The sequence below is a fragment of the Choloepus didactylus genome, chromosome 4, assembly GCF_015220235.1.
Source record: "Choloepus didactylus isolate mChoDid1 chromosome 4, mChoDid1.pri, whole genome shotgun sequence".
Taxonomy (NCBI): Eukaryota; Metazoa; Chordata; class Mammalia; order Pilosa; family Megalonychidae; genus Choloepus; species Choloepus didactylus.
Genome location: NC_051310.1, coordinates 102,746,074 through 102,772,141, shown reverse-complemented (window position 1 = coordinate 102,772,141; position 26,068 = coordinate 102,746,074). Strand labels below are relative to the sequence as shown.

Below are 26,068 nucleotides of genomic sequence, written 5' to 3'. Positions count from 1 at the left end.
AGTGTTTAATATGCAGTTTATGATTCGCAAACCAAGGATTACTATGATTCCAATTCCACATACCGGAAATCTGTTAAGAAGAGAAAAAAAGTAAAGAATGGAATAGACTGGATACAACTTCCTGCTCAGCTGCTAACTAGCTTCCTTGGGCAAGTTAGTTAAGCTCTCTAAGCCTAAGTTTCTTAATTTTTTAATAAGTATGGAAAATAGTATCAAAAAATAATAATAAATAGATTCCAACTGATTCACTCTCTCTGTTCCTCTGCTGAAGACACAAATTCTTGGTGGGGGGCATATGATTGGCCTGTCTTGAGTCACAAACCTGACCCTTGGCTAAGGGAGGGCAGTACCCCCAGTTAAGTCCCCCATCCATATTGCATGGGGAAGAGATGACTCCACAAAAAATGAACTCGGAGCTGTTCAGAATGGACAGAACTATGACCAGGAGACCCACTACTATTTAGTAAATAATAATACTGGTTTCTCAGTTAAAACTACAAGGGGCCGTCCTCCGAGCTTGGTCCTTCAAGCTACCATTCAACAATATTAAGTTGTGTTTGCTGATAAGTTTGGTTGATATGTTCTTTGGCTCACCAGTCTGTCCCCAGAGTGTCCTCTGGGAAAGCAGTCCATCCAGATCCAATTATTTTCTGGGTAGAGCCTGGCCAAGTCACTACTGATACTAGCATGCACAGCTCTTGAAACGATGCAGTTGGCCGCTAAGAACGCAGACTCTGTGTTCAGATCATCAAACGGAGACTAAACGTCTACAACATGCTCCTTGGCTAGAGGAACACGATGTTCCTACTGAGGAATTGACCTAAATACAGGAAAGAGCTTATTGATGTAGGCAAATGCTTGACTCTGCAGCCAGCAGGATCATCATTGCATGGGGGTGGGAGGGAGGGGGGCCTTCTTCCTTTTCCGATTTTACACAGTCAGCTTGAGCAGCTCCCTAAGAGCCAGACACTAGGGCTAGTTCCGCTGGATGTGCTGAATTTGTGTAATCAGGCTCCGCTTAACCACTACCTCAGCCCAGTCTGTTCCCAGAACTAATCAACACAGAGGGACAGCTGCATGTCTTACGAGACAGGATCTGAGCTGGACTTCTCTGAATTTTTGTCCACAAGACACTACTACTGTTGGAGTGGAATGGTGAGGTCCTTTGGTCCAATTAGAGAAGTCCTAGAAAGGTGGAAACCAGTGTGGGGAGTAGAGTGAAGCCACAGGAAACAGAACACATTTCCTGAACACAGAGGAGACACTAACTGATTAGTTTTAGGCACTATCTTCCACCCCTACAGCTTCTCAAGGGCTCTAATACACAAATCTAAATGGCCTCTTGCCATTCAAAGCTCTTTACTGGCTTCCTTTCATCCACGACATAAAATCTAAAACCTCTTCATAATACACCAGGCCCTTCACAATCAGGCCCATCTCTCTCTAGCCTCCTTTCCCACAGTTCTCTACTTCTCCTTTACACTTGAGTCATGCTGAACCTATGTCATTTCCCAGAGCAAATCCTGCCCTGCTCTGGAGCAATGTAGCTGCATACCCTTCTATCTCTGTGAGGAACTCCTCCCCTCCTTGTCTGCAGAGCATGCTTCTGTCCCTCCTCTGAGACTCAGCCCCAGCTCTAACTCCTCTGTGCAGCCTCCCACTCCCTTTCCCTGCATCCCAGGTTCCGGATGCTTTATGCACATTTTGGCACTAAAGCAATCATTTCACCATCTTTATGTGCTCTATATGCTTGTGGGTTTGTATTCTCACTGGATTGTGAGCTCCTCAAGGGCAGGGACCAAGTCCTGTCCAATTCTATAACCCAATCTATATGGCCAGGACTTAGCACCATGCTTATATCCTGGTAGGCATGCAAACATTTGTTGAATGAATGAAAGAACTCCATTTGCATTTTTATCTCTGGTGATGTCTAAACCAAAGAAAATCACACTTGCCTTCTCAGAAGAGGGAACATATTCAAATACCAAGAACTGCAGTTCCTGGTAAGACCTTTCAGAAAAATGATGTTACCAACAGCAGCAACTGGAAACTCAGCAGAACGCCTGTGTGCTAAAAACAGAGCGAAATGGGCAAAGATTTGAACAGTCATGGTTTAGGTGGGCTGGGTGGTGGAGGTAAGGGAGACTCATGGCCACCTAAAGCTAAAGAATCACAAACAACTTCTTAAGAATGACATATATTTACACTGTGGATCTGGGATACACTTTCACAGTAGGAGCAATTCAACTTAATATCACCCCATCTAGAAACCTCCCAAATGTTTGAGCCAGCATTTCAGATAGGAGATGAGCTGGTTTCCAGTTGGACTGTGTAAATTGAAGCCACCAAATGTCACTGTCCTCCTCCCCAGCTTTCCTTCACGGCTGGGTGCCATCCTGTGACTCCCAAAGGAGGTTGCCCTCTTTAGTTCTCCATGAGGCTCCCCGGGTGGTCAAGGCTACAGGCAGGACTCATCAGCTTTGGGGTAGATAGGTGCTCCAACTCATAGCGTCCATTGTCAGAGGAATTATGTGTGAGTTTTTCCTTCATGCCTTCCTTCTGGCTCCTCTTGTGCTCAATAATCTGCTGGAGCTGATGCCCAGCATATTCTGGCTTGGTGGTCAGTGGGCCAGATGGCACGGCTACACCAAGAACATCTGACACCATGTAGGGGCGCAGCCAACCCACCAGGGGAGTGCTTCCAGGGCTATAGTGGGTCTGCTTGTGGTAGAAGAGAAGTCCATCTACCTACAAGAGGGGAAAACAGGGATCAAAATGACTGGGGCTATGTGTTTCAAGGAGTGCCTGTACACACAGAGGCAGTTCTTATGATCCAACTCCTTTTTCTGAGTCGCTGCCAGAGGAAAAGGAGTCCTCATTTCTCACACATGCTATTTCTATAATTGAAGAAATGACCTAGAAAATGAAACTTCCAGAAAGTAAAACACTAATAGCACTTTCCTGTTTATAGGGTGCTTCATACCATCTCACCCACCATGAGGGTGTTTGAGACATGGGGTTGCTTGGGCTCAGGGAGTTTTGGGGACTCCCTAAGGATACACAGTTGAGTATGAAGCAGAAATTCAACTTGAACCCAGGACTTCTGTCCCCAAATTCCACACACTTTCCACCACCCAAAGATCTCTGTAGTGGTAGATGTGCTCCAGGCATGGAAAAGCAGGGAACTGGACAGGCCCCTCAGAGATACTAGACTGCTGAGCACAAGGCGAACAGGTTTTCTAGAGAAGCCCAGCTCCCAGACCATTTCTGGCTGCCTGAACTGCCCCCTAAATTGTTTGCAAGCTATGTTCTGGGAAACTCAGTTTTTCTCAACGGGAAGACCTCCTACAGTACCACATTTTCTTTTCTGTGATTCAGTGACTCATCTCTAAAAAGCATTTATTGTCATTGGGGCATAAGGGTTATAAATAAATATGGTGTTCTTACCACCTTCTTAATTGACTCCCAGAAATGAAGGCAACTCAGCCTTTGCCATTTCCTCATTCAGGAAGCTGTGATTCTTTTAATAAAGTCATATCCAGTTCAAGCAAATACTTGAGGGTGACTAGGCAGAATTTTTAAGGGTATGATTGGCAAACAAAGTTTGCTTGTTGGGCCTGGAGAGGGCAACTTTAGGTCCTGAGGATAATAAAAGACTGCCCAGGACTAAGGGGTTTCTGAGGACACAGGATTTTCAGTGCTAAAAATGGGAAAATCCTGGGCAAACTGGGACGAGCTGGTCACCTTACTCTCATCCCATTCCTCAGCAAGCCTTGCCATCCCCAGGTATCATTTACTCTTTGGAGGAAGAAAAAGCTAGGGGCCACATCCACAGTGTCTATAAATCAAAGAAGTCCCACTTTACAACTAGCTGTGGCAGTCAAACAAGGAGCCTGGTTCTCACACTTGTAGCAGGAAGAGACATATAAGAAGGACCTGGGAATGGAAGTCCTTGCCCCTCTCTGGTCCTCAGTTTCTCCATCTGTAAAATTAGGGCGTTGCATGAGTTGTCCTTTAAGGCCCTTCCAGTTCTGGCATTTTCTGACTTATCTCAAACCCTAAGTGCATTGCTGGTGCTAAAAGACACAGCAACCAATCCAGCAGAGCAGAACTGAGGCTCTGGAGCACAGCAAGCACATTCTTTCCTAGGAATCAGCTTTTAGCATTTTTCTAATGCTTTTACAAAGCAAATCCAGAGCATGCCTTAAGTCTCAGTGTAACCAAGTCTCCCTGTATCTAACAGTCATATCACAACAATAAAGACAATGATTTTATTACCTCAAAAGGGAAATCCATAGACAGCACCTTACATAAGCTCTCAGGGGTACATGGGAAATTCTTTAGTCCCACAAATTTAAACTGAAATATAAATTAGAACAAAGTAATTAATACACGTTACAAATTGGTATTTGGTTCCTGCAATTGAAAAGCTAAATACATATATATATATAAAAGTTTTCTGTCTGATTCTTCCTCATTCCCTCCCCTTCATCTACCCTCAGAACTACTGGGTCAGTGATCCTCAACCTTACCTATACATTGAGAATCACCCAGAGAGCTTTTAAGAATCACTGACACCCAGGCCTCACCCCAGAGATTCTGATTCAACTGGTCTGGATAGAGGTTTTTCTTTTTTTAAGGTCTCCAGTCAATTTTAACATGCATATCAGAACTGAGAACCACATGACTGTACCAGGTTGAGGGATTTGTGTTATTCTTGCTATGACAACTGCCCCTACAAAAGGGGTAGAGAGGCCTTCTTCACATACACAAGGATTTCAGACTAAAGCAGTGTAACAGAGTGATTAGGATTACAAACTCTAAAGTCAGCCTGCCTGGGTTCCAATCATTTTATCTCCATATGCCTTGGTTTTTCCATCTATAAAATGCGATAATGAAAGTATCTACTTCATAGGGTTGCTGTGTGGACTCACCAAGATAATACACAGAGAGCACTTAGAACAGTAACTCAGGGACAGCAGCTTCCACATTCCCCTGCTTCAATGCATACGTCCTTCTAACACCTGACTGATAACACCACCGTAATTACTGACTCCATTTATTCTCCTGTAACTGGCTGTCCAACTGCCTTTAAAAAATGTATAAGCATTCCAAGCAAATGCCAGTCTGCAGGGCTCGGCTAATACAATGCCCTGAAAATAGCTGTCACATATGTAAATCATTGAGCAGATAGCCAAGGCACTTGGGTTGTCATCCTGTGGGACCTTGGGTAAGGCAGCCCCCCTCTGAACTATATTCTCACTTGTGAAATGAGGGGATTGACTAGAAGAGGGCACTCCCAGCTCAGAGCAAGAGCAGTGGTTTTCAAAGTGGTGGTCACAGACTAGCAGCAACAGCATCAGTATCACTGAAGAACTAGTTAGAAATGCAAATTCTCAGGTCTACTCCAGCCCTACTGAATCAGAAAACCTGGAGGTGAGGCCCAGGAATCTAAATTTTAACAATCCTGCAGGTGATGCAGATACATCCTAAAGTTTGAGAAACACTGTATTAGAATTCCAAATAGCAGCATTAATAGAAGCGGTTATTACTATTGCACATCAAGCACTATTTCTTGGGTGCCTACTCTAAGTAGGCACGAGGAGGACTTGTATATATATTATACCATTTGGTGGTTCTTAAAACAACCCTATAATGTAGGTGTTATCAACTCCATTTTACAATTGAGGAAATTAAGGCCAATTGAGGTTATTAACTTGACCTATGATCCTCAAAGCCAGACTTGGAATTCAGATCTGGAAGACTGCTAAAGCCCAACCTCTTTCCATTATGCCATACTCCCTCTAAAAATAATTTTATTCAATCCAAACCAACCCCTATTAAGAACTCTGTGATCTTAATACCAGGCCTTACGGGATTGAACTTGGTTTTCTCTCCCAGTCCTTCTTCTTCAGGTAACTTTGAATGTATCCAGTAGAATCGGAAATCAGTCTGCCATAGGGAAGAGAGGGAGGAAGATGAAATATTGCTCATGTCAAACTCTAATATGAACAGAGACATGCCATTCCAAATACCCACCTGATTTACAAAGACCTAAGCCTTTCTGCTGTTATCCCCTTTTCCTTAAAACACTGCCACAAGATCAAGAAGACCTTTAGAGAATCTTTGAAGATTTTTGTTCTTAAAATTCAGTAGGATTATTAATAACAGTAAAGACAACATTTATCACTGAAGTCCTACTATATGTCATGTTACCTGCTAGGGCTTTACACACAGAATCTTATTAATCCTCACAACCACCCTCTGAGGGCTGCACAACCATTATCTCCATTTTACAGGTGAGGTCCCTAAGGCTCAGAGAGGTTAAGTCACTTGTCCAGGTACACAGAGAAAGCTCTGTGGGAACCAGACTGTCCAACCCCAAAGCACATTATGTTAACCTTTGTTTTATTTTAATCCTGAAAATCAGAAACTATTATATGGTTCTAACTTTTCAGAAACTACTTTATTCTCTGAATTAATGATATTATACCCTTATGCAGTTATTTAGGGCCTTTTCTTTTAAATTTTATTTTACTTTTTGAAATATTTTACACATACAGTCTTTTATTTACATTATAAATATAGATATATGGGTAGATTTAATTACGAAAATCATTTGAAATTGTGAAACATCCTCAATAGAGTTAAAGGAAAATAAGACAGCAGTACTGGACTGAATTATGAGTTCTCAGTTTTAGGCCTGTCCATGTACTTGGGCAAGGTACTTAACACCTTGGCTCTCTGCTTCCATCTTTCTATAGGGTTGTCATAAGAGATTCAATCAGATGATAATCACAAAGCGCTTAGCAATGTAAATCTTGGCTGTTATTGTTTGAATGAACTGCACCTTAGAATGCTGAAGTACCACCACTTCACATGATTTGGAAAACCAGCCTGGGGTAATGGCCATGGAAAGAAGCAGCCTGTGAAGATAACCCAGTGGTTCTCACACTTGAGCCTGCATCCCCATAAGCTCTATCCCCATAGTTTCTGACTCAGGTCTGAGAATTTGCATTTCTTAACAACTTTCTGAAACTCTTGGTCCAGCGACCACACACTGAGAACCACTGTGATAACTATTTGACAGGGACTGGTAGCGAGCACAAAAACCACCACTATGAAACTGGCACAATAATGGGGGGGTGGGATCTGCTAACAGACAGAGGCCAGTGGGGCTAACCCAGGCCCGGCCTGATGACTGCTGCTGTCACTTGGAAGAATCACCAATAGGAGAAAAACTCAGGGGGTGGAGGGGGAAAAGTGAAACTTGGGGGGAGGATATTGGGCTCTCTTTTCATTTGGAGAGCCTCTTTCCAAAGTTAGCCCCTCAGGGATTCAAGAAGGCCATACCAAGGAGGCCCTGCCACTTTCAGGGTCGGGGTGTGGTTGAAGAGTGAGAGGCTGTAGGATTCTACTTGATGGTGCCTTACATTCCACCTTCTCTTCCTTGTGCCCTGCCAGCAATCCACCCACACTCAGGAGAGAGGTGAGGGGGTGGCTGCAGCTGCTACAAAATCCCAGCCTACCCCTCTGCTCCGTTTCTCTTCCCTCCCCTCAAGAATTCCTACACCTCCCTTAGTCCTTTCTATCTCCTTTTTTAAAAACAAAGCTAATTTAAACACACTCAAAGATTAAGATGCAAGGAACATTAGATAATATCCTTGACATACCACATCCTGTACACACTGAGAAACTGGTCACATACCAAACCCACATGCTGAGCCACTCTCCTGAGAGGAGAGGAAGACAGGAAAAGCAAGAGGGGAGCATCAGTCCTTACCTGGCAGTCATAAAAAGGATGGCCCCGCCAGCACATCACATCCAGAACATAGTAGGTCTGGTTCACCTCACTATAAATGCAGTCCAGAATGGTGTAGTCTGGGGACACAAAGCAAAAAAGTCAGTACAAGGTTCCCCTCTCAAACAGGGGTCCCTCCACCATAATCTAGGGAGCTCCGTCTCACAGTGCAACAATCCTCAGAGTTTGCAGTAGTTACCAGCACTTCAGGTACCCAAAGGAGTAAAGACTAAGGATTTGTTGGGGTGAGAATTCTTCTCAACCCTTCCAAGCTACCTGGTGCAGCTTTAGGGCAACATGAAGTAGGATGGACAAGAGGGATCAAGGCATCCTTAAGCCAAGGGGGAATTCTGAATTTGCTCACAAGTTTGAAAGCAAGTAATCTTCCATTTTAGTTTACAACTACTTTTTGAGTTCCTTTCATGGACACCATGTTATATTATGTGAGGAATAGGAAATCCTTCCCTTGAAGGAAGCCACAATCCAGTTAAGGAGAGAAGATATTCTCAGAGCAAAGAACTGAGGGCTGAATTATACAGCACAAACTAGGAGCAACAGGAGTTCCAGAAGGAGAAGACTGGAGCAGCAGAAAATGCTTCATGGAAGAAACAAGTATGAACAGAGTCTTCTGGAATCAACAGGATTTAAATAGGACAGAGGGGAGAAGGAGGGAGTACTGAAGTAGCTGGAGAAAAGGCCCAAAAGTAGAATGAACTGGGCACATGTGGGCAGCAACGAGGAAAGCCAGCTGAACAGAACTGAGGGTGGGTATGGCAAGTAGGGGAAAGAAGTGAGGATAGGTGGGCCAAAGCCTGCTTGTGAAAGGCTCTAAAAGCCAAGAAAGAAGCCTGCACTCTGTACAGAAAGCACAAGGAACCACAAAAGAAGCCTGAGCCTGAGCAGGTAGGGAAGAGAACAGGTTCAGGGCTCAGTTCTGCCACTTCCTCATGGGCAGGTTATTTAGTCTCCATAATCGTAGTTTCCTCAGCTGGGCCCAGGTGGGAGGGATAAGCTAAGAAGGAGAAAAGGGAATCTGGCAGTGAATGCTTGCTGTACCTTTACACTTGGCATTCTCTGAGGGATCTTGCCCCAAGGAAATGCATCTGTTACCCCATAATGAAAGACCATGGGAAAGAAGTGTTGACTTTAAGTCAGAAATTTATTGCCCAGCAGGCTTACAGGGCTGCATCTATTCTGCAGCTGAGGAGGCCTGTCCTTAGAGGGGATGGCCCGAGTCTGGTGGCTAGGACAGTGTTGATGTGCAGTTTCAAAGGTATGCTTTCAAAGTGGGTCTTTAAAGCAATTCACCAAGCAACTTATACTGTCTTTACTGATTATAAAACAATAAATAGACATTTTACATAGATACTTTTTGCCATGGCTGAGTTTCGCCTGTTGCCTCCTGGCAGAAGGGAAGAAAATCTGTTGACACAGCAACCACTCTTGGTGTAGGCACTTGTGGAGCCCTGTGTGGAGAGAAAGTTACCAACCTCATTAGGCACCAAGGCCTCCTCACCTTCTTGCGCTCCCATTCTGCACGAATGTCAAAGATGGATCTTAACAAATCCCTCCTGCAGGAAAGGGTTTCTATCCCCACCCCAGACAGAGCTGCTGTGGCAGCTAAGGAACATGGAGTGGAAGGAATCTCTTCAACTGTCCCATACCAGTGCACACAACCACGAAGGCACAGCCCAAGCAAAGGCATGCACAGACCAAGCAGGATGGCCCAGGGGGCAGGAGGCAGCTACTCACTCCAGAGGCCACGATGAGGGCTCTTTTTCCAACGGGGCACACGACCATAATCCATTCCTGACCCAAATCTGAAGGGACATCAATTAGCCACTCTGAAAGCATCAACTGGGAACACAATAAATGATGTTAATGATCAGCAGGGTGTGCTGCTCAAATGTTGACAGTGACAAAGTAGTCATGCTTTACATATGTAATAAAAATACATGTAAAAGAATGAGGGAGCAAAGGCTGACAGTGGAGCCTCCCCCAACTTGTTCTTAGCAATCAAGATCGTCTCCTGGTTAATTAAGGGGATGGTAGCGCCTCACAGTGAACTTCAGCTTCTCTCCTCACCTTCACTACCTGCATCCACCCCCATCCTTACTACCTCACCTCCTGTATCAGGATGATAGGACTCTCTTCATTTCCTTCCTTCATCCACCCACCTACCATTACCAGAACTTCTATGTTCCAGGGGCTACACCTCAGAGATGAATAAGATCCCTGGCCTTGAGATGCATGGACTACATCATCGTTTCCCAAACTGATGTCTCAAATACTGCACTGCAGTATGTTAGGAAATTTGCCTCAAAAATTAAATAAATAAATAAATAAATAAATAAATAAATAAATAAATAAAAATAGGGCTGTGGTGAAACAATTTAGGAAGGCTAATTCTTCTACTGATAGTTCCCCCATCTACAGAAATATGCAAAGACTTTGTCCCATCAATTAATAAATCCCACTGATCATTCATCTCTCCTTTTCCACAAGTTCCTTCCACTTAGTCCACAAATATACTCATCCCCCAAACAAAAATAAAAACCTCTCATCATTGGCATTTGTTAAGCTGTTCTGTTTTTTTCCTCCAAATACTCCTTCACACACTCTCAAAAAGCCATGTAGATGATCTGATGGCCTCCTTTTTCTTTACTTCTAGACGTTGTGAGTGGATCTCATCTATTTCTGCAGGTTCTTGTCAATTCTAAAAGGATTCCTCCCAGTTCTCCTACATATCCAAACTTCTTTCCTTTGCTCCAAACCTGTATTTCCAGCTGTCAACTTGGTATCTATTTCTCTACTTGTCCTCTCTATAACTTAAAATCAGCATATCCAAAATGGAATTCACTGCTTTCTGTGACTCAAGTACTTCTAATCCCTGAAATACGCACTCTTTCCCTTCTGCATTTTATAACTGTTATTGATATCACCATTCTCTCTGCTACTGAATCTTAAAACCAAAGCTTAACCAACCCTCCCTTAAAAAAACAGTAGTAATACAGCATCAAAAGCACAAGTGACAAAATAGAAGAGAGAGAAATTGGACATTGAAATCAAGAACTTTTGTGCTGCCAACAAATAATGCTGGGAAAACTGGATATCCATATACGAAAGAATGAAGGAGGACTCCTATCTCACACCATACACAAAAATTAACTCAAAATGGATCAAGGCCCTAAATATAAGAACCAAGACTGTAAAACTAGAAGAAAATATAGGGAAGCATCTTCAGACCTTGTGTTTGGCAATGGTTTCTTAGACTTTACACCCAAAGCATCAGCAACAAATAAAAAATAAATGGAACTTCATCAAAATTAAAAACTTTTTTTCATCAAAAGACTTCATCATGAAAGTAAAGAGTCAACCTACAAATTGGAGAAAATGTTTGGAAACCACATATCCAATAAGGGTTTAAGATCCAGATTATATAAAGAAATCCTACAACTCAACAACAACAAAAAAAAAACCAATCAAAAAATTGGCAAAAGGTATGAAAACCCATTTCTCCAAAGAAGATATAAAAATGGCCAAAAAACACATAAAAAGATCCTCAACATCATTAGCCATTACAGAAATGCAAATCAAAACCACAATGAGATATAATGTCATACCCACTAGAGTGGGTACTATTAAAAAACTAGAAAACTTAAGTGTTAGAGATGATGTGGAGAAAGAGGCACCCTTGTTCATTGTTGGTGGAATGTAAAATGGTGCAGCCACCGTGAAAAATGGTTTGATGGTTCCTCAGAAAGTTAAGTACAGAATTACCATATAACTCAGCAATCCCACTTCTAGGTATATGCCAAAAGAATCAAAAGCAGATATCAAACAGATGTTTACACACCAGTGTTCATAGCAGCATTATTCACAATAGCCAAAAGACGGAAGCAACCCAAGTGTCCATCAACCAACGAATGGATAAGCAAAATGTGATATACACACTCAATGGAATATTATGCAGCTGTGAAAAGGAATGAAGTTCTGACAAAGTGGATAAACCCTGAAGATATCAAGTTGCGTGAAGTAAGGGAGACACAAAAGGACAAATATTATATGATCTCATTGATATAAAATAATTAGAATAAGCAAACTCAATAGAGTCAGAAACCAGAATACAGGTTACCAGGGGCCAGGGAAGGGGTAGGGAATGGAGATAGTACTTAATTGGTACAGAATGTCTGTTATGGATGATGGAAAAGTTTCGGTAATGGATGACAGTGACGGTGGCACAACACTGTGAATGTAATTAACACTACTGAATTATATATCTGAATGTGGTTAAAAGGGGAAATTTTAGGTAGTATATATGTTACTAAAATAATAATTTAAAAAAAATCACAACTTGGCCACTTACTGGCTATCTGACCTTGGGCAAATCACTTTAACATATCTCACAGGGCTGTCATGAGAGTGAAAAGAGATTAGAGAAATGAAGGGCTTTCACAGGGCCTGCTATACAAAAGGGACCCAACATAAAATAGACTATTTCTGGATCTTGTTGGTATTCCACCAGGACCAAAGCCTAGCCTTGAGTCCAAACCTGTCAGTTTTTTTTATTCAATTTTATTGAGATATATTCACATACCATACAATCATCCAAAGTGTACATTCAATTGTTCACAGTACTATCACATAATTGTGCATTCATCACCCCAATCTATTTTTAAACATTTTTCTTGTACCAGAAAAAGTGAAAATAAGAATAAAAAATAAAAGTAAAAAAGAACACCCAAATCATTCCCCCCCTCCACCCTATTTTTCATTTAGTTTTTGTCCCCATTTTTTACTCATCCATCCATACACTGGATAAAAGGACTGTGAGCCACAAGGTTTTCAAAATCACACTGTCACCCCTTCTAAGCTATACTGTTATACAATCGTCTTCAACAGTCAAGGCTACAGGGTTGCAGTTTGATAGTTTCAGGTATTTAATTGTAGCTATTCCAATACATTTAAACCTAAAAAGGGTTATCTATATAGTGCATAAGAGTGCCCACCAGAGTGACCTCTCGACTCCATTTGGAATCTCTGTCACTGAAATTTTACTTCATTTCATTTCATGTCCCCCTTTTGGTCAAGATGTTCTTAATCCCATGGTGTCAGGTCCAGATTCATCCCCAGGAGTCATATCCCACATTGCCAGGGAGACTTACACTCTTGGGAGTCAGATCCCACATGGGGGGAGGGCAGTGAGTTCACCCACCGAGCCCTGTCAGTTTTGAGTCCTACCCCCCTGCCCAAGTCCAGCTGAATCCTTTTCCTAGGTCCGGACCCTGTTTCCCATGCGCCTTCCTGCACCAATATGCAGCTCTAAACCTGTATCCTGCCTGCCTTGCACCTGCCAATGGTACTCTGTAGATGGCTGTGGCAGCTTCAGTTAGTCTGCTGGGTCCCCTTAGACTTGGTGACTTAAGACAGTGGTTCTCAACCCCTCCCAGGATGACTCCAGATCTAAACCCCTCTGTGGGTGAGGCTTGGGAATCTGCATTTTTAAAAAGCTCCTTTTACGTCACTGGAAGTGCCACCTCACTAATCTTCACCTATTCTTGCTTTCCTACAGAAGTTCTCAGCACGCTGTGTAACCTAGTTCTTGGCATCTACTTTGCAGACAGCAGGGGCTTAATAAATGATTATTGACAAATGAAAACAAAACAAAACAAAAAAACAAAAAAAAATTTTGTGCTGCAAGAAATACCAGCAAGAAGTAAAACCCACAGAATGGGAGAAACTATTTGCAAATCATATATCTGATAAGGGAATTTATCTAGAATATATAAAGAACTCTTACAACTCAATAATAAAAAGACAAATAACCCAATTAAAATATGGGCAAAGGATTTGAATAGACATTTCTCAAAAGAAGACACACGAATGGCCAAAAAGCATGTGAAAAGATGTTCAACATCATTAGTGGTTAGGGAAATACAGATGTTGTAGAGTGAATTATGTACCCCAACAAACATATGTTCTTAATCTTAATCTGCATTCCTTTGGGTATGAACCCATTGTAAACTGGACCTTTTGAAGATTTTATTTTTACTTAAGGTGTGGCCCAACTGAATGAGACTGGATTTTAATCCATATTACTGGAGGCCTTATAAAGAGAACCTGCAAATCACAGAAGTGGGAAGGGAGAGAACATAGCCATGTGACAGGATTTAGAGATATAAGCCAAGGAACCCCAAGGATTGCCAACAGCCATCACCAGAACCCTACAGTCTTCAGGGAGAAAGCGAGTCTTGCCGATATTTTGATTTTGGACTTCTAGCCTCAAAACTGTGAGCCAGTAAATTCCTTATGTTTAAGACAAAATCAGTTTTTGGTAATTGTGCTAGCAGCTCAGTCAAACTAAGATAACAAATCAAAACCACAATGAGTCACCACTTTACATCCACGATGATGGCTATAATCATTAAAACAGACAATAACAAGAATTGGTGAAGATGTTGGTGAAGATTTGGAGAAACTGGAACCCTGTGCATTGCTGGTTGGAATGTAAAATGCTATAGCTACTTTGGAAAAGTCTGGCAGTTCCTTAAAAGTTTAAACATAGAGTTACCATATGAGCCCTGCAATTCTACAACTAGGTATATACCCAAGAGAATGGAAAATACATGTTCACAGAAAAACTTGTACATGAATGTTCAAAGCAGCATTATTCATAATAACCAAAAAGTGGAAACAACTCAAATGTCCACCAATTGATTAATGGATAAACAAAATGTGATATATCCACACAACAGAATATTACTCATCAACAAAAAGGAATGATGTACTGATCCATGCTACAACATAGAAGAACCTTGAAAACATTATGCTAAGTGAAAGAAGCCAGACACAAAAGGTCACATATTTTATGAATCATTTATATGAAATGTCTAGAATAGGCAAATCCATAGACAGATTAGTGGTTACCTAGACTGGGAAGGAGTAGGGATATGGGGGTTTAGGAATTGACTGCTAATGTGCTAATGGGTGAAGCATGTCTTTTGGGGTGATGAAAATGTTCTGGAATTAGATAGTGCTGATGGTTGTACAGCTCTGTGAATATACTAAACAATGAATTGTATCCTGTAAATAGGTGAGTTGTATGATATGTGCATTATATCTTGATACGGCTGTTTAAAAAGAAATATTAGCAGCTGATATTTTGGGGGCACTTATGAACTCTGGGCTAGGAATTTAAGGTACACTGTAACATTTACTCCTAACAACCTTATGAGACAGGTACTATTACTATCCCCTATTTTACAGATAAGAAACCAGAGACTTAGAATGGTTAAGTAATTTGCTCATGGTCAACACAGAGCCCAGTTCTGAGGTCAGGTCTGTGACCTCAGAGCTTAAACACTTAACCAATTATTTTGCCTCTCCTAAACAATTCATGACTAAATTCTGTCCATTCCACCTAAGAGCATTTCTCAGTCATGACCTCTTTTCCTTCCCACTGGTCTTGGCACCAGTCATCAGATGGTTTCAATAAACCCATAACTAACCTTCCCACCAGCAGTCTCTTTCTCCTCCAGTCCCTTCTGCACACTGCTGTGGGGGTCACTGTACAAAGTCACAACTCTGTCCCTGGCTCAAAAATTATTGGTGGTTCCCCACAACCTAAAACTCAGTCTAAACCCTTGCACACCCTTTTGACGCCTCTTTTCCACTGTACCCTTGCCCCCAAACCCCATGCTGCACCACCCTCAGTGGCCGGCACACTGCTCCTGAACACACCATATAATCCTGTCCTACCTCTGGGCTCTTGCTCAGCCTGCTGCTGCCCCCGCTCTGCACCTCTGCCTGTCAGTCTCCTACCTACCACTCAAGGATGGCTCCTCCCTCATAACCTTTCCCTGATTCCATACCCCTACCCCCTCCCTGGTTGGAAGGAACCTCACTTTCTTATAGCACAAATAATATTCTACATTTATTCCAGAAGTGCAGGGCCTATTTCTTGCCCAAATATATATTTCCCACAGCATAGCATAGCTTAGCACAGAACAGGTCCCTGAACAATGTTTGCTAAACAGAACTGAATTGTACTTTGTCACAGAGGATATTATCTGTGCTGTATTTGGGGCATTTAGAGAAAGGGGATGAAGGTATGTACACCCAGGAACCATATGCTGAACATGGGAAAGGATTCTGAGATGACAAGACACTTCGGTTATAGGGAAAAGTATATGATAACAGGATAGCTCCCTGCCCCCACACTGACCCATACCTTGCCTTCTGTAATACCTGGACTGCCGGGAGCCCAGAACAGTCTCCAAGCCTGCTTCCTCTATAGCACCAGAAACCATACTGGTTTCCTCTCTGGATCCAACAGGGCACTCGGTCAAGTTTGATAACAGCGATATGTTGTTTCATGGCCTCAATCTCACCTTGGCCAACTGCCTGCCCTGGGTGTCTGGGTAGGCTCCCCTTATTCATGTCTGCTGTACTTCCCACCTTCCACACCTGCGTGTGAAGATCCAGGACTGGCATCTTAGTACACCACTTGGGAAAGACTACCAACCTGTGGGATTGGGGTGAGGGGACAGTGCTGGGCTGGGAAGGCCCAATCCAGAACAGTTGTGCAATGACTACCAGAGAAATGACCAGCACATGGTTACTGTTTTTACATCAGTAGCTTACAGGCTTTCTGCAGCAGGCTATCAGCCTTTGATAACAGCCTGAGGTAACGCTCCCAAACCCATACCACAGACTCCAACAGTGATCCCCAGTCAGTACACAGCATTGTAAACCAGCTCTTCTCACCATCCTCTAAATCAGCATTTTCTTGGCATCCTATTTCTTTTCCCTGCCTCATTCTCTGGAGGCCTAAGACTCCTCTCTTTCAGGCAACATTTTCTTCAGTGGGCTTTGACTTCATAGTAAGGAGAATAGGACTAGCTGTGCCTCATATTCTCTGGACCACTCACTTGATTAGCATAGCGTTTTGGTAACTTCTTGCCAGCATCAATGTCCATTTCTTCATCATCTTTCTTATCTTCCTCTTCCTCGCTCTCCATTCCTGTCCAGTCATTTTCGGCCAGTCTTCTGGCATGGTTCACATAATCCAGCCGCTTGCTGGAGAAAGAAAAGGCATAAGAACAGACCTTTATGACTTACAGGAAGACACCCTTGTAATGTGACAGATTTAATTTCAAAGACTCCAAATTATGGAGCAACATGGGGATTCTGGTGGGAGAAAGAGATGAGAGAATTTCCTCTGCAAGGCTAAACTAGTGATTGCCTCCTTAAAGATTCTAAATAGGCAAGCCCCTCTGAACACACTCAGTCTTCCTCATAGCTTTCTAAGAACAAGCAAAGTAAAATATTAAAAGTAATATCCAAAGTACTAATTAGAAAGGCTGACCCCCCTACCTCCAATGTTTGCCCCAACTCCCACCCAGGGTGAGAGGTGATACTTCCCCTACCTGGCAGATACCTAGTCCAAAGACATTCAGGGATGGGAAAGAAGAAATGCTGAGATGCAGTGAGAAGTCTACAGAAGGACAGCTTCTGGGACTTTCCACTTTACACAGCTTTCTGGGGAGAGCCCAGGCCTTTTGTCAGTTCCTATCTAATAAAAAAAGCCACGTAGGTTACAATTTAATATCTTTTACTGATTTGTTTCCCTTTATTGTTATATATATATACATATATATATATATATATGTATATATTAACGACATATGTGAGAAAGTTTGGGAAATTGAGAAGAAAAAGCTTATTTCCATTTTGCACCTTTTGGAACCTAATGGTTTCAAAGTGACTTGGAGATACCATGTAACCTCCTACACTGTTTTCTAAAATGCTAAGGTGAGAGTTGGCTGGCTTCTTCTCAAACCCACATACGTGTGCATGCACATATAGAGAGATGGTTTACTTATACATGTGTGAAAGAACATATATTAGTGGCTACTTCCCAGGCATCATTTGTGATCACAAGAAAAGGGAAGTACCCAGATGTCCATCAGTAGGGGACTGGTTAGATTACATTATAAACTGTCCATTCAATAGAATACTTGGCACTATAAAAAAGGAATAAGGTAGAAACAATATGGAAACTCTTCAAGAAACACTGTTAAAATAATGTGCAGAACAGTGTACAGTAGGCTGCTACATTTATCAAGTAGGCTGTGTATTTGTACACACACACCACCATACACGCTTGTTCGTAACTTTACAGAACATCTTTGGAAGGATATGCAAAATTGAATAATATACGAAAGGAACTGGGTGGCTAGGGAACCAAACTGGAAGGAGACTTTTCACCATATACCCTTTTGTATATTTTGAACCATGTGAATTTATTACTTACTCCAAAATAATTAATTACCATAAAAAAAGAGAGTTATCTGGGAATGTAATCTGCAAAGTAACCCCAGAGGCCACAGGAAACCATCCCTGCCGAATACATGTGTGATGCAAACTGGGTAAAATGGACACCATATGGAAACTGTGCAGCTGTTAATATTTTATCCTAATCCCCAGTTCCTTAGTTTATTACACAAAAAAGGCATATGCTACACTGAAAATAAAAGGACAGGCCTTGCCTTCAGAACAGCCCAGCCTCAAGCAATCTCTTTTCCAGTTTGCTCATCTTGGCATTTAAAAGTAAGTGTATGGAAGACATTTCCTCAGATTCCCTGTGGAATTATTTGTCTTGAGCTCCCAAGGGCTCAGCAGAAATATTTGGGCTGAAGGCAGACAGGAAGCCCACACCAACGCCAGGATTCAAAGTACAGAAGAAGCCACACATAAGCACACAAGGAATGTGGGGAGTGGAAGTATGGGCGTGGATTTCACAAGTCCCTAAATTGCAAAGTTCAATACTGCAGCCAGGAAAAAAAAGAAAAGTTTAACCAAATAATTGAGGTTTTGCTTTCAAATTTCAGTTTTTCCCTACTTTCTTATCTTTTACTAAGCTTTGAACATAAAGGATGTCTAGTCTGCCAGGATTACCTCTTCCAACCTCATGGGCAGGAAGATCAACCTACAAAGGGTCTTCCTTGAAAGGGGCTCTGAAGAGACAGCCTACATTTCCTGAATGATTCACAGCTCCCAGCCTGTAAAGAAGCCAAGGGGTTAAAGCATCCCTTACGATTTCTGCAGTTCCAGTAACCGACGGCGCCGCTCACTCTGCTCCAAGGAACTGTACTTGGACTTGTACTGAGATAGGCGGGGATGTGGGGCTGCTGTGCTATTCAGATCTTGGGACACAGAAAAGCTGCTAGCCAGGGCTTGACTCAGCTCTTCCATCTTCCCTACAAAGGAAATATAAGAAAATGGTTAATATCTTCTCCTGTGTACCTGGGCACATACAGCTATGATATAACAACATGGCTTCATTTCTAAGAAATTTCATTTACTCAAAAGACACCATTGTTTCCACGGGAAAAAAGGAAATTAACAGGTAGATGAGTTATACATTAGCAGTAATGACATTATTTCCTGTAGATATTTCATTAATGACCATTTTGATAGTTCTAAGTATATAGATATATTTGAACATCAATCACTAAGCAAGTTCATTCCGATTGAATCTAACGTTTGCTCTTTCTCATCCATCACCATGAATTCCGAGATTAGTTCCTTCTTACAACCACTGACATCCAGGAGTGTGATCAAGCATCTAATATTTTCCACAGTAGTATCAAACAGCCATTACTTAATAACTAATGTAATAACTTTTGATGCATATGTAATCCAATTAGTTGTTTAATTCTCTAATAAATGCCAATCACATTAGGAAAACTTAGCTCTAGAAGAAATGCTGTTTTGGGAGTCCCCTGGAGGGAGGCAAGAGGAAACAAAAACCCAAACCCAGGCAGTTACTTTCTCATTTTGTAATTTGGGGTTGGGGGGCGGGGATGGGGCAGAAGAGGGATGGAAAGGAGGTTTCAGGATTATGCAGGACCCTCTTGGAAAGGATCTAAATGCGGAAGGCTGCCTAACAGCTAACACCAGCTGCTCCAGAAGTATGAAGGACTTACATATGGTACATTTGGGCAACAGGGAGTAGATGTCACTGGAGATAGACCACCAAGGTGAGCCCTAGAATGGGAGTGGAGGGGAAGAAGCAACTCTACCCACTCCTGTAAATGAAGGTATGAGGTGGCAGAGGAGCTCACTCAAGAATTAAAGGTGGCTCTCAGACTGTGAAAAACAGTCAACTTTGTGAGAAATCGGATTCTTCTTTGGACTGGACTGGTCCATATCTTTAGTTCTAGTTTAAATCTTAGGACATAGCCTGTGCTTAAACTCCACTCCAGGCCATGACAGTGCCCTGAGCATGGAAAGCAACAGGTTTGTTCCAGGGCCTCCACTGTTAAAAACACAACTCTATGGGCCTCTACTTGGCCAAAGAATTACTTTACATTGTACATTTGAAATCAGATTTTTTTATTTCAAAGAAATATTTTTAATTGATAAGATTAACATATTGCTCCATCATCAATAAGAATTTGAGGCATATCTTAAACTACTTGTTATGCAACCAGGGTGGTCTTTAATGGATGACTGTTGAACCCAAATGATCAGTACTTGGGGTCCAGTCCATTATGTTATTTTCTCTACTTTCGGTAAGTTTGAAAACTTTCATAGTAAAAAAGAACTTTTAAGTTCATTATATCTTAGGTTCACCAAAGTAATGATCATATCCAGAACACATTTCTCATGCTTTTAACCTGGTATGGGCTCCCGCTCTGTCAGGAACCACAAAATCTTTAAAACTCAAGCCCTGGACACTGGGTTTGCTCCCCGAACCTTCCTGTATGGCTGTTCTTGATTAGCTCCTGCCTGCTCTTTCGCCCTATGTTTTAAATGGTGCTGTCTTCAAGCCTTCTGACCTTAACCCTAGCTTCTCACCGGAAGTTTACCGTGCACGGGTATCCACGCCTCTAACTCCCAAATTTCCGACCCATCAGGCTCCTCCCCCGCGCACCAGACCCACGAGCTTCCCTGCCTTCCTCCTTTTCCTCCCCCGCAGCCGCCTCGCATCCGGTGCAGCCCAGGCCTGAGGCGTTCTCGGCGCCTCCCTTCCCCCATCCACCAGGCTCCAGCCCCGGGGACTCTACCTGCTCCACTCGGCTTTGCTCCCAGCCACGGCCCCACACTGCCTTTCTCTGGCGATGGGGTCACCTAGACCTTGCATGATTCGACCCCTTCCCCCAAAAAGCCCCTGAGGGGTCCTGGTCTGGCGGTCAGTAACAAGGACGGAAACGCGCCGGAGGAGAGGCTCCAGTACGGCTCTGCCCCTCCAGGTGACGCCGCGGGAGAAAGGGAGTGCGGACCGATCAAAAGGAGTCATTGCCTTGTGCCGAGGGGCCTCAGGAGCTGGCGGGACGCGGGCTCGAACCCAGGACTCACCGGTCAAAGCGACAGTTTCACGCGCCGCCGCCGTAGCTGCGGGAGGCCGACCAATCATCTGCCCTGGGAGAGCCGACCCGCCCCCTTGGCTGTCGCTGGGTCGCCGGGCCCCCCAGCCAGGCGCCCGGAGTTTCCGGCTCCTCCCGCCGCCGCGGCGGATGCTCGGCGTCCTCCCGCGGTGGCCGTTATTTCCACCCTCAACCGTCCGGGCTTTTCCCCTGGGCCCGAGCAGGGACCTTCCTGCTTCTGCGTTGCATTCGTAGGCCCTTCCCGCACCGTGATTTGCCACCGCGGGGCCTCACTCCTGGAAAAGCTCCTCGCCAATAGGAGGAACCCCGACCTCGCGGCCTGGCATTCATTCTCTCCAGGCCATGGGTCCTGCCAACTCCCCCAGATACGGCGGATCTTTAGGGGTGTTCCTCCTGTGACCGTGCTTTTGCATGGGCGGTGCCTGTTGCTTGAATGACTCCCCCCATCCCTCAGATCCCCAAGTCTCAGACAATTAAATGTACCCTCCCATTCTCTCTTAGAATACCGGAAGCATACCTCAATTACAGCTTGTCTGTTTGGGAGTTTCTCTTTCCTACTTAGATGTTGGCTTCTCAAGGCAGGGACCAGGCTTGATTCCTGCTTAAGTCGTCAGTGCTCAGCACAAGACATTGCACTCAGTAGACCCCGGGTTAAGGAATGATTGAATTTTGTGCAAGGGGTGGAGCGTAGGTGGTGGCCAAGGTATAGGAAATCGAATCAAACCAGGGTGCCGCCGAGAAAAGAAGGATGAGATGCAAAATATGAACAATAGCCATTTATTGGCTTACATTAAACCAGGCACTGTGTTTCATTTGCATGATCTCATTTAATCTTCAAATAGCACAATGAAATTGGGAGGCTGAAGCTCAGATGTATTAAGTAACTCGGCCTAAGTCATACTAAGCATTTGAATCAAATGTTTCAATTTATTGAATGTTTGACTTACAGAGTAAGATGGCTATTACTACTACAGAAATGAAATATCTAAAATAAGCACATTTTGAATCCAAGGAGTGGACTTGTTACAAGTTTTACCTACATGAAACTATCTATTTCACCTCAAGAATGGCGACTGACAAGGAGAGTTAAGGATGCTGGGAGCCCCAGAAGACCAATTTACTGAACCTCAGCATTTATGTAGGTGAGCTCTGCCTTTCAGTAGGCCAGCTGAATAAAGCTTTGCGCTAGGTTATTTGGTGCATGCACAAATAAAAATTCATGCTTGTCTGATTTGTGATGACTAATGACAACAATAAAAGGGCCAGGGACTGACTTCATTTAGAGAACTTTGGCACCAGGAAATTAGGTATTTAGTGTCCTAGAACCACCATTCCCTACCTATCATCATGTAGGTCTGGTCTTGGGATCTGAATTGCACAGACAAGAGTAAAGGCCCCAAATGTTGGAGGAAAAAGACTAGGATTGAAAAACAGATCCCCAAATCCATGCACTGAGGCCTTCGAAAAAGGCTGCAATCCCTTGCTCACACCCAGCAGAATAATTTCACGTATCACCGAAAAAACAAACAAACCAAACCACACCAGGGCCAGAGGCTCATTTGGAACCAGTTGGTGTACCAGAAGGGGCTGCTTGGCCTGGAACAGTGGTTCCTCAACTATAACCATTAGCACCCTACCTTCACAACATTGACCACATACACATACACCTATGCTTAATGTCTTTAAATAAGTCAATTTACTTTTTTTAAAATTCAGTTTTATTGAGCTATATTCACATACCCTACAATCAACAGTGTACAATCAATTGTTCACAGTACCATCATATAGTTGTATATTCATCACCAAAAGCAATTTTTGAAATCACTTCACTTTTAAAAAAATAACAGCTAAAAGGGCAACATTATAGTGTTGCCTTAAATCACTTCCCACTTTAATAGGTGTCTATAAAATAAATACAGTCAAAACAAAACAATCTTATTAAAATCTAGCTAGATACTGATGTCTGCAGAAAACTGTGAGATTGGAGACTTTCTCTGTAAATATCTGAGATCAGTAAGTGTTGGGGAAGTGATAAGGAGTAACACTAAACTGAGAATTTAGTTTGACTTAATCAGAAAAATTCAAAGAGAACAGAAGAGGGAAGATCCACTCTCCTCACTCTACAACTCAATGTTATTTAAGGCAGAATCTATGCACTCCCTTAAATCTTCTGGTAAACTCTCACTGCTGGGGAATCCTGACCTAGGAAAGAGGAGACTGAAAGCAGGAAGGTATCTGCCTGTTTCAGTTTGCTAAAGCCGTCAGAATGCAATATACCTGAAATGGGTTGGCTTTTTCAGTGGAGATTATTACGTTACAAATTTACAGTTCTAAAGCCATGAAAATGTCCAAATTAAGGCATCAAGAGTTTCCCCTGTCACATCAGAAGCTACGTGGCGATGTCTGCTGGTCCTTCTTTCCTGGGCTCTGATTTCAATGGCTTTCTCTCTCAGCTCTCCTGGGGACTTTTCCTCTCATATCTTCTCCCGGGTAAACTCTGGATTTCATCTCTTAGCTTCTCTGGGTCCTTGCTTGTTTCGTCCGGGGCATTTCTTTCTATGCTCTCTCTCTCTTCATGAGCTCTCTTAAAGGACCCCAGTGAAGGATTAAGACCCACCTTGAATGGACTGGGTCATATCTCCATGGAAATAACCTAATCAAAAGGTTCCACCCAACAATATGTCTGCCCCCACAGGGATGGATTGTGAACATGGCCTTTTATGGGGTACATAACAGCTTCAAACCAGCACACCACCCCTTCCAACAGAGGTGGCCCTCATCAAGAGCCCCGAATGTCACTGTTGTCAATTAACAAATCCGTCTTTAATGCCTACTGTTTGTGCAACACTGTGTGTACCTAGGAGATACAGAAATGACCAAGACTGAGATGGTCACCACTCTCCAGGAGGAGTTTACAGCCTAGCTGTGGTGGGGAAAGAGAAACATTAAATACCTTAGCCAAGCACTGATCAGTCCCAAGGAGATCAGTGAGTGGGGTAGGTCTTTTGGGGCAATGAGGTTCAGAGAATTCCTTTCTGAGGAGATGACATGTGAGTCAAGACCTGAATGATTAGAAGAAGCCAGTCACAAGGACCGGGGACCAAGCATTTCTAGCAGAAGTCACAGAAGGTGCAAAGAGAGGCACAAGACAGGAGCACATTTGCTCTATGTGAGAGGTAGACACAATGCCAGGAGAGGAGCTGGGGGCAGGGAGAGCAGAAGGAGATGAGGTCACAGAAGCCGGTAGGACTTAGAACACTCAGGAAGGTCCTATGGGCAATGGTAGGGAGTTTGGATTTTACCTCCAATGCAGATGAGTTTAAGCAGTGGAACCAGGTAGCTCAATCTGAGCTTTAGAGAGCTCATGTTGGCTACTCAGTGGAGAACTGACTAGCTGAGAAAGTCAGGAAGCCAGTGAGCAGGCTACTGTAATGGTCCAGGCTGAAGTGAGGAGGCTGGCACTAAGGTGGCACTGGACTTGAAAAGAAGTGGCTGGATTGGGATATAGTCTGGAAATAAAGCCTGGAGGACTTGTTGCTCTTATGGGGGAAACTAGCCAGAGTTATACCTATATTCAAGTCTTATATCCTTGTGGTTGTTGGAACTAAACACAAATTGTAAAGGGAAGAGCCTTCTCCCTATGTAATTCAATGCTATTTAAGGCCAAGACCCTGAACCATCTAAATCATGATGAGGACAGCGCTTCTCCCTGCCCTCTTGGAGACACCTGTGGAGAGCGGAGGTGCCAATTTGAAGTGGGAAGGAGAAGCAGAACTGTAAGGGTGGCAAAGTCAAGTATCAGCCAGCAGGGATCACATATGCTGGGTTGCAAGAACTGCAGCTATGGGGGCTTCTAGAGGAGCCAAACCTCAAGTTTAAGAACCACTGCTCTAAGTCATAAACTCAGTCTGGTTATAACTGAGGGGTTAAAAGTGTAGGCTCTGGAGTCGGGGAGACCTAGGTCCAAACCTCACTCCATCACTTACTAACCCTGTGATTCAGGCTTGGAATGTTTCTATAAAATGGCCATGATAATTGTACCCACTCTCAGGAATGTTGCGAGGACTATATGAAATAGTATGAATGAAGCTGGCCAATGAGAAGCGCTCGGCTGGGGGTAGCCATTATGAGCTAGCTGGGTAGTTGTGTGTTTTGCTTATGGTCTGAAACATTACAGTTGAATTTTCTCTGTTTGAAGGATGGAGAATGTTTATTTCACATAAAGGAAAGAACTATAGCCCTACTTGTGGTGTACTCCTACCCTCCCTCTATCTTTCCCTCTGTTTCTTCTTAACTCAGACACACGTTTATTATATGCCTTGTATTCCAGGCCCTCTGCTGGACACTGTGGACAGTAACCTCCCTGCCTTAAAGGAGCATCCCAGGGCCAGGACAGGGGCCTGCCCAGTAGGGACAGTGAAGGGCAGTTGCTCATTTGATGAACATATATTAAATCCAAATGTGTTCAACACCTGAAACTTCAAGACTGGGGAGAATGCGCTTGGCCCCGTCCCCAAGGGAAGGCAGAGGACATAGTCAGAGAAACAAAACTAACAAACATCAAGACAGAGAACTCCATCTCTCCAAGCCACAGTCTCTACATTGACAAAGTGGGGAAGATAATCCTTGCCTTGTTCTAAGGAGTAGATGCATGATAAGGTAAAATACTTAGCCAGAGCCCAGGACAATAAATGTCAGTTCCCACCCCCATTCCCCATCCTTGGCATTTTAAGTGAGTACTACCAGTCTTGTACTAACCAAAGAGGTGGCAAGGGGAGTCAGATATGGTCCCTGCTCTGCAGGAGCCTAAAACAACCTGCCTAGAGTGACCCAACAAGCACCCACAAACAAATAGGTCAGTGTTTCCCACCCT

At 43.3% G+C, this 26,068-nt stretch overlaps 1 protein-coding gene across 4 annotated transcripts; it reads right to left on the bottom strand.

The window, feature by feature from the left end:
* On the bottom strand, positions 1–21,733 carry SNUPN (snurportin 1). Of its 4 annotated transcripts, none has more exons than XM_037833350.1 (9): positions 21,713–21,733; positions 18,900–19,062; positions 16,732–16,879; positions 9,554–9,658; positions 9,171–9,267; positions 7,784–7,881; positions 5,875–5,952; positions 4,279–4,359; positions 1–2,748 (listed from the first exon to the last, which is right to left on the bottom strand). In XM_037833350.1, the coding sequence occupies exons 2-9, from the start codon at positions 19,055–19,057 to the stop codon at positions 2,425–2,427; spliced, it is 1,089 nt and encodes a 362-aa protein (XP_037689278.1). In that variant the 5' UTR covers positions 19,058–19,062; positions 21,713–21,733; the 3' UTR covers positions 1–2,424. The 4 variants fall into 4 exon arrangements, with proteins under 4 accessions (XP_037689278.1, XP_037689275.1, XP_037689276.1 ...); XM_037833347.1 differs by lacking the exon at positions 21,713–21,733 and adding an exon at positions 21,167–21,559; XM_037833348.1 differs by lacking the exon at positions 21,713–21,733 and adding an exon at positions 21,111–21,169.
* Positions 21,734–26,068: the final 4,335 nt, after the last annotated feature.